This window comes from Anser anser, assembly GCF_964211835.1.
Source record: "Anser anser genome assembly, chromosome: 20".
Taxonomy (NCBI): Eukaryota; Metazoa; Chordata; class Aves; order Anseriformes; family Anatidae; genus Anser; species Anser anser.
The window spans coordinates 6,541,414-6,550,611 of record NC_139741.1 but is presented as its reverse complement, the minus strand read 5'-3'; the positions used below and the strand labels follow the sequence as shown (position 1 = coordinate 6,550,611).

The 9,198-nt window shown below is 57.3% G+C and overlaps 1 protein-coding gene across 1 annotated transcript in view; it reads right to left on the bottom strand.

The window, feature by feature from the left end:
- Positions 1-6,154: 6,154 nt before the first annotated feature.
- The window catches only part of TMEM132E (transmembrane protein 132E), a 20,317-nt gene continuing 17,273 nt past the window's right edge, over positions 6,155-9,198 (bottom strand). The window contains exons 6-8 of the mRNA XM_083806090.1: positions 8,798-9,192; positions 8,525-8,716; positions 6,155-7,785 (exon numbers count right to left, since the gene is read on the bottom strand). Of these exons, the coding sequence (XP_083662216.1) occupies positions 6,757-7,785; positions 8,525-8,716; positions 8,798-9,192 (1,616 nt within the window). The 3' untranslated portion in view covers positions 6,155-6,756. The remainder of the gene's footprint in view (positions 7,786-8,524; positions 8,717-8,797; positions 9,193-9,198) is intronic.

Below are 9,198 nucleotides of genomic sequence, written 5' to 3'. Positions count from 1 at the left end.
CCCGCTGTGCCCCATACCTCAGGGTCCCACACTCCTGTTCCCCTCCAGCCTCCGTCAGAGGCATTTTGGCATCGCTGGGTGGCGGCAGGGCTGAGCTGAGGCCACCCCCCCCGCAGACCTCCGTGCGCTCGGCGTCTCCTTCTCTGCTGTGCCAACAACAGATTTATTTGGGTTTTTTCCTCTTCCCAGTTCTGGAGTGGTTCAGGAAAAACAAAATCACTTTCCAGAGACATCATCTGTGCTCCTGCTCCCTATCAGTTGAAATCAAAAGGACTCGGGTTGATTTCCAGCTTTCTGAGGCGAAAAAATAAATAAATGCAATCAAAGGACGTGTCAAGGGGGAAGAAACTTCAGATCAGAAGATTGAAGAGGCTTCTTGCAAGCCAAGAAAACAGGTCAAAGGGAAATATTTTCATTTTTGAATGTGGTTTCTCTGCGCTTTGTCTCCCGGAGTGCCTTGGTGTTTCACCCACGAGCGATCGGGCACAGCAGGGATGGAGCTGGGTGATGCGGGACGAGCACATCCAGGTGATTCAGATGGAGCAGCCCCAGCTCCCTGCACCCTGGAAATATTCATCCTTTGGGATCAGAATGTCATGAGCAGCAGCCAGGGATCGATCAGGAATAGCAAGGAGCCCTTCCCGCGCTGCCGAAGGACTTTCCAGCAGCCGTGAGCAAGTTGCCTGCCTGGACAGGTTTTTCTCCCGCCACCACCTCTGCAAATGCATTTGCATTTTTTCCCCCGCTATTTATTTATCTGGTGGTGTTTGCTGAGCCCAATCCAGAGAAGCAGCAGTGTTTAACAGGTCGCTGCAGGCGGGGCAGGGAGTTAGGGAACACGCTGATTCCCAGTTGTGCTGCCTTTGTTTTTAGATGGTTTTGAACCCAGGGCATGGAGCGGCAGAAGTCCTGCTGGGAGGAACTGGGACCAGCAATGTGGGGAGAAAGGCTGGGCAGGCGGAGAAGAGGCAACTTATCCCCACAGGAAGGCAGCAGCCCAAGCACAACCCTTTGTAGCCACTAGAGAATCCACAGAGGGACCCCTGAGTGGGGTGAGGACGGGTGCGGGATTGATCCAGCGTCAGCACCCAGTGCTCAGAGCTGCCAGTGAGACCGCAGCGCTCCCCCAGGACCGCGGGCGCATAAACCCATGATGGGATTACAACGACCCAGAAATGGCATTTTTTTCATCCGCTACAGATACGATTGAGAGAAGGCTTCGTGTTCACCAAGTAATCCCAGGCTCACTCGATAGCGGCCACGAGCGCGACGTGAGCAGCAATTATTCCTGGGTTTGTTTAGCGGCTCGTGCAGGAGGCTCCTCTCCCTGCACACCGAGCCGTTTGCTCATCTGCTCCTTGGGTTCTGCCAGGCTAAACGTATTGCACCACCCAAAGAGAAAGCAACGGGCTCCCAGGCACAAGCGATATTATTTACATGGCATCGATCGACGTGGAGCTTTTGCTGGCTCAGCGGTTTGAGCCCCTGGTTTTCATCAGCGGAGTGCTTAACCCTTGGGTAATTGGATTTGCCGGCGTTATTGTGATCCGTGCTGCCTCCAATTACTCTCCGGGTGGCCCCGTTGAGGCACCCGCAGCTTTGTGCTGAGACGGGGAGCCAAAATCGAGCCACGGCGCCAGGTCGGGGGGAGCAAAAGGATCCTGGCATGCAGGGACGTCGACTGCCTGGCGAACAAAGCTGACAAAGCTGGAGCTGGAGCTGGGTGTAGGCTCGGGCCGAGGAAGGTTTAAGTTCCCTCTGAGGTTTAGCTGGAGTTTCTGCTGTCCTAAACAGCATCTTGCAGAGGGCAGAATGAGACCTTTAAACTGCATAGGGTGGGGAAATTAGCAGTGCTTAATTAATTTTTTTCCTGACTTTTCCTGCATGGCCACAAGGCTTCGTTTTCCTTGGGCTGCGACCAGATTCACTGAGTGTCTTGGCCCCACAAGAGCACAGCCCCCAGGTGTCCCACAAAAGCAAAATACTCAGCAGGTGCCTGTGGGGAAAACCAACAGAGAAAGCCACGAGCCATCTCTTGCATCCTTCTTTTCCATCACAGCCAAGAAAACGCCTCTATCGGTCACGCCGCAGGGGCTCAACAGATGGGTAACTGGGTGACATTTGCTGCTCCACGTCATGGGAGGTCAGCCAAGACGGTTTTCATGACCTTTAAATCCACGAACTAACAAAACTGGGGCCTTCCTTGGGCTGTGCTGTCGGGAACGCCAGCAGCATCTGCTGCGTGGGCTGGGCTGAGCCTGCAGGAGCTGCCGGGGCTGGAAACCTGCAGCTGGGGGCTGAGAACAGATCCCCCCCCCGACAGCACCCACCAAAGGCTCCGAGGTCAGGGTGGCCCCACCTGGCTGCCCAAAACGAAGACATCCACTCCACGCACCCAGCGCTTCACCTCCACAAACCCTGGTGGCGTCCCCCTGAGGGGTAGCAGGGCACGATCCCACCAGCGGGGTGGGAGCCCCCTTTGGGAATTTGCTGCCCCCGCTGCTGATTCAGTGAGAGGAGAAGGTTTTACAGGGCGGGAGGCGATGGAGCCTGTTTAAAACAGTGGGTCTGCCTCTCGTAACGCCACCCTGATAGCATCTTCAAGGCAGTCACCGTTTTAAAGCCATTTCCCTGATGCTGTTATCTAACATTTAAGCCGAGAGTTTGCAAATCAGCTTGAGACCCTGGAGTTTATGAGAAGCGATGGTAAAATCCTGTAAATTGTTGGGAAATTCCTAGAAAGCACAAGGAAAGGGCCTCAACCCAGGAAATGTCCCCCCCTGGGCATTTATGGCTTCCACAGGGCTAAAACCTCGTGGGGGCTCCCCTAGAGCTTCCCATCAGCGCAGGGCTGCTGTTGCCTGGCTCCAACCCCAAATCCCCAAACTTTCCTGCCACAGGGGGCGTATTTTGGCAGCCCCAGGTTAGCAGCAGGGGAAAAGCTTCCCAGCACAGAGCAGCCCCAGAATGCCGGGGTTTTATGGGCTTTCCTATCCCCCATCTACATTCCTTGCTGAGCCAGGCAAAAAAAAATAAGGAGCCAAGAGACCCCAGAAATAGCAGTGCAATTACCAAAGTAATTATCCCAGCTGCTGCGCACTGGTAATGTCAACAGCGAGGCGTGGGGGGGGCAGGTCCTGTGTTAATTAAACTTCCCCCGGATGGCACTGATGGCAGTCAGAGGCATCTCGAGGGGGAGCACAACGGGGATGCGCTGGGGAGGGAGTAGGGTGAAGGGCCCCGGCTGCTGTCACTCGTCAAGAGAAAACCCAGGGAGGGAGAAAAAGGTGGGTGAGACCATGGAGGGGATGGCTGGAGGGGACAGAGGGTGGTGGGACACCTGGGCACGGCAAGGTCTGACCTCCATGGGGAGGACGTCCCCAGTATGACCACTGCACCCACTGGCCTCGGTGCAGGGAGAAATTTCATCCTGCTCTCTCTGTTGCATGAAGGGCTTGGCTGCTTCAAGTGGTTTGATTGTTTTTTTTTTAATAGGATATTGTTTAAGGGGGATATTTGGCTTATGGGAAGGTGGGGGCCGGGGGGGAAACGAGCCTCGGAGGGGTGCAAGGGGGTCAGTCCCCAGCTCTGCCCCCCCAGGTGCTGTGCTCCCCCCAGCACCGTGTTACACAGCAGGTTTGTGCCTGCCTGCTGGGAGCAGAGAGTAAAACCCTGTAAAGGAAAGAGGCAGAGGAGAATAAACAGAGGGCAGGTCGGGAGGGGAGCTGAAATAGAGGTTTCTTTTTAATTACTATCCCCTCTTTCGTTTTTCTTCACAGGGATTTGGCCACTGGAGGGCTGTTTGCCTGCTTTATTTACGGGAACTGGAGCAGCAAGCGGGGAAAGTGCTGGTTTGGGACTGGCTGCGGGTGGCTTCCCCCAGCGGGTGCCAACAACCCCCATGAGGATGGTCCAGGGGGTGGTGGGAGCCCCACAGCTCCCCTTCCTTTTGCAGCCTATGTACATAACCTACATGTTTTTTGGGGTCTTTCCTGCTTCCCCCCCCCAGCCCGTGTCCCAGCTGCTCATTCTGAGCATGAAAAAATAAAATCCCAGGAATGGGAGTGAGGAGAAAGGGCTGGAGTGGAAACCAGAGAGAGAATCCACTGAAGCAGGACAAATCTTATCCGTGCCAAACCCATGCTGTTTTCCTGGGTTTTGACCCCAGAATTTCACCCAGTGCCTACATGGCATGTTTCCTAAGGGTCTACAAGGGTGTTAGGAGCCCAAACAGTTTTGGAAAGCTGCTTTCCTCATGCCCCTGTAGCCCAGAGGGGCCTTTGGAGGACCAGTGGGGTGGGTGTTGGGTGCCTGTTCATATGGGTACGTATGTTGTGTAGGTGCAAATGTGCACCCGTGCACCTGAGCAAAGCCCTTGGCACCAGTAACAGGAATGCACACAGAGCTATATATATATATAGCTTTATATATATATAGTTATATATATACATACACACACATTGTATATGCATATATATACATCTGTACTTATAATGTATAAATATATACATATTTATGTATCAATAAATAGCTGTAGATATCTAGAAGATTTGCTGTCTTCATTCAGATGCCCTGAGCACATCTGCCACCAGGGCCAGCACCGGCGTCCCTCGCCATGCCACTGCGCCGTCCCCACCAGTGCAGAGGGGGCAGAGGTGACACAGGCAGGGGCAAAGCCCTGTGCGAAGGTGACTGGGTGGCAAAATGCCACTGCTGGGAGAAGGCAGCGGGCAAGCAGCTCATGGGGATTGCTGCAAAGGGGGAAAAACTCTGTCCTCCCCTCCCAACCGCCTCAGCCCCAGGTCGCACTCACGGAGCAGGAGTCAGGCGCTGCCGCGGCTTATTACGATTATAAAATGTTATTATGCACTTTTCTTACCTCTGTCTGCTCCTTTTCTTCTTCCTTCCTTTTTTTTCTTTTTTTTTTTTTAACAAATATTCATATATGTTAATTTAACGAGGAGGTTTGGTGGCTCCAGGCAGGGAATTGGGCTGTATTAATTTTACTGCTCAGAAGCGCTATCAGATCGGCAGCTCGCACAGCCAGACCTGTGTCCTTTAGATAAGAGGGCACAGTAAAACATAACTGCATCACCCACCTGGTCTTTGAGCACATCTCAATTCCCTCATATATATATATATATATGGATATGTGTATATAAAACCAGCATAGAGCTATCAGGAAAGTTTTAAGGCCACTCGGGGGAGAAATTTCCATAGCCCCAAAAAAATAAACTCCTTAAAGAGACTTTCAAGATACTGCCCCAGGCTGCTGCTGTCCTGCCAGGGAAACTGAGGCACGGGGACTGGCGAGATGAGGCTGTGCCATCACCCCCTCTTTGATCGGGCTGCCACGGTGGGGAGGACTGGGGAGGGGGGAGCCCCAAATCCACAGCTTTGTCCCCAAAGTGCTCAATGCTCTGATGGGCGTCAAAGCCAGTGATGCCCCCAGGTTGCCAGCAGTGCTCTGCCATGGGTTTGGGGTTTTAGGGGGGGGCCGACAGTGCTGTGTGTGCCCTTTCCCTCCAGCAGAGCCCACCTGGCTGGGGATGACTCCAAACCAGCCCCAACATAGGACAGGGCACTGCAGCAGAGCTGCAGCCATCACAGCGCTGCAGTGCTTTTCGGTTTTGGCTTTCCATTTCATTGTGGGTTGTTTGTTTTTTTCTTTTTCTAGTCTTTTATTTAAGAAAAAAAAAATAGACACAGTGGTGGGTAACTTCCGATCCAGAAATAATCCGCTGCCAGCCGCCACCTGCCCTCTCCACCGGATGATGCTCGGGACCCCCAGTCCACCGGCCCTGGTACCTGGTGGTCCCCATGGGGTCAGCCTGGCTGAGGATGCTCCATGATGAGGGTGCCTTTGGGGCTGGGGACAGGGTGGCCAGGAAGGTTATGGCAGTCAGAAGGCACCACGGAGGCTGAGCCTGGCTGCAGGCATCCCTGCTGGTCTGGGACTGGGGGAACGGGGCTGGGACTGGGCACGGTCCCCACCGGGCTGGCACCGAGGTGGGTGGTGGGAAGCCCCCACAGCATCTCCCGACCATGTCCCAGTGCTGGGAGGCCAGAAACCAGCAGCCCTGGGGCAGAGGCACGTGGTCCCCGAGGGATGCCGTGATGGCAAACGTTAATGTCACCATCCCACACGGAGCAGACAGCGGGCTTGGGGTGGGGGACCGGGCTGTGCACCCCACACCCCAACAGCCATAGAATGGCAAATCCTTGTACCAGCACTCACCTCCGAAATTGTGCAACCAGGTGCAGCAAAGGCGGTTGTGTGACCCCCCCGGGTACGGTGGGGATGCCTTTGGGGACCCCCACCTGCCACCTCCCTCCTCAGCTCCTGGAAGGGGGCCGGGATGTCTCCACTCTTCCACCCTCTGCCTCACAGGACCAACAGCATCATCCTGCCCTGTTTGCCATCGCGCGCGCTCAGGTTTTGACCTCATCCATCTCCAACCACCGGCTCGCCTCCCTCGTGGCCCCCCCGCTCACCAGTAGGCTTGGTGGCTGTGCGTGTGCTCCTTGCCTCCCCTGGGGACAACCAGATGGGAAAGGGCAAGAAAAGAAAAAGGCCCCCGGGGGTGCCTCCGGACGGTGTGAGGAGGATGTGAGATGTGCAAACGGGAACATGCCAGAGAGCCCGATTTGGGTCTCCGGCCCCAGGAAGCAGCCGGCGTGGCGTGGCATGACGTGGCGTGGCGTGGCACGGCGTGGCAGCCCCCTCCCTCCCGCCCCGTCCCCTCTGCCCCTGCGTTAAGCGATCTCTTTGATTCTGCGGATGTAGTTGTGAAGCTCTTCGGGGTCTTGCAGCCCCATGTCCTGGCAGACCCACTCCAAGTCCTCCTCATCGGCGATGGGGATGGAGTTGTAGGCCAGCTCATCGGTTGGCAGCGTGGCGAAGGTGGTGAACTTCACCCGCTTCCGCTTGGAGGTGGGCGAGTTGAGGGGGTCCTCGCTCTGGTCCCGCGTGGAGCCCCCCGAGGAACCGTCCCCACGGCCATGGACCTGGCTCTGCACGCTGGTCTGCGAGCTCCCGCTGCTGTGGTGGTCCGCGTGGCAGCAGGTCTGGACGTTTTCCAAGGGGTTCCCGGGGCTCTCAGGCTGGGGGGAGAGGTCATTGTGAGCCCGCAAGGGCTGCCCATTGCCCAAGAAGACCCAGTGGTGGGAATGGTCCATGTTGGTCTGGCCTTCGGGTGGGATGCGTTTGTGCCGGTATTTCAGCACAAAGACAATGCAGTTGATGAGGAAGACCAAGATGGCCAAACAGAAGACGCCCAGAAGGGCGTACATGCCTATCTCCAGGTCTGTCAGCCCCCTGGTCACCTGGACGAAGCCGGTGGGGATGGTGGGGAAGTCCTCGGTGGGGTGGGACGCGCTGGACATCCGACTGTCCTCGCTCGGCTCCGCTTTCCTCTCCACCTCTGCCCGCAGGGTGGTGCTCGCCCCCGGCTCTGCCGGCCCCGGCTTGCTGGGGACGTGGTCGTAGTCGTAGGTCGGGTCCTCCTCGGAGCCAAAATGGACCCGCACGCTGGCCAGGGCCGTGAAGAGCACGCTCTTGCGCTTGGTCTTCTGGCAGCTCTCGCAGATGACCAGCTCGGCCCGCAGCAGCTCCCCGGCGCCCTCACTCTCCGCCACCACCAAGGGGAAGGCCCGGTCCTGGGTCACCGAGACCACCTTCTCGTCCAGACTGCTCACCACCAGGTTGTAGTCCTTGGGGTCGTAGAGGGAGAGCGGGGCCGTGGTGCCGTCGCTGTAGGAAATCCACAGGCTCAGGAGCGCTTCCTGCAGGACCAACACAGGCACCGGTTGCCCAGCACGATGCCAGTCCCACCTGCACCCGCTCAGCCATCCATCCATCCGTCCCTCCTCCTTCTCATCCTTCCCCCACATAACCCTTCACCCACCCACCTATTGATTTGTCCTGTTCCTTCCCACCATCGCCTTGTTTTTCGCTTTTGAATGTTCTCCCCCTCAATTTTCCCCATACTTGCTGAAGCAGGATGGGGCCTCTGAACATCTCCTCATACTGAGGGCCTGCCAAGGGGTTGGGACAAGGCGCAGGCAGCTTTCTAGCTCCCCATGGCCTGCTGTCGGTTGGTCCAGGTGCTCAGTCCCTTCCCCACTGTTCCCCGGGGCTTGGCATGGAGGAGAGGCCTGGGGGGCAGCAGGAGCTTTGAGGCTTGGAGGCTGGAGGCCACCAGACAGGCAGGACCTCCAGAAAACCAGGCTCACCCCGACCTCAGCCCCAGAGGCTACAAGCTGGGAACTCTATGGGACTTCTCCCAGACACCTTTGTCGCCATGGCTGGGCCCTGTCCCCAAGCCAAGGGTGGGCAGGGATGGCTCATGGGTCTGTGGGAAGGTTTCTGGGCTGCTTTGGGGTCATTTGGGGTATCTGGAGGACAGCAGGTGCTGTGGGAGCCCGGGATGACCTCAGTCAGAATTTGGGAAAGGGTTTTTACAGGTGGAGACCCCACCCCACCCCAAATCCCCCCTAGATCCGGGCACACCCCTGGCCTCACCTGCTTGAAGAAGCTGAGGGTCTGCTGGGCGGCCGTCCGGGCGATGATGGTGTGGCTATTACCGGGGCTGGGGTGCAGGGACAGCGAGAGGCTGGAGACCACCTGGGCCTTCAGGTCTGTGATACTGACCTTCTCCTCCGCCACCGTCACCAGCGTCTCGCCCAGCACCGCCTCCACAAGCGGGGACACCACCTGCGGGGGTCGAGGTGACCATCACCACCCCGCCACCCCCAGCCACGGTGCAGGAAGGGGGGAAAGGAGGCCGGGGGGTACCTTGAAGAGCGTGGTGCCCGGCTCCCTCCCCGCCAGCGTGAAGCTGTCCACCAGGTGGGCCACCCGCGGGTCGTCCACGCGCATGAAGTCGCTGACCAGGTCGGTGACCTCCACCAGCCAGTCGGGCCCCAGCATGGTGACCACCTGCCCCGTGCCCTCCGCCGCCGTGGTGTGGAACTGGGTGAAGACCTGCAGCGTGGCGTGCTGGTACTGCAGGGCACAACCCCGGCTTTGCTTCCGCTCCTCCTCATCCTCCTCGTGCTCGCTGTCCCGCACCGACCTGCAAGACGGGGACAGGAGAGGGGTGACAGACAGGGAGAGAGACCTCTGAGAAGAGTCTGGCTCCGTCATTTTTAATACCCCCTCATTAACCAGCTGAACACGGCCATTAAATAAACCCC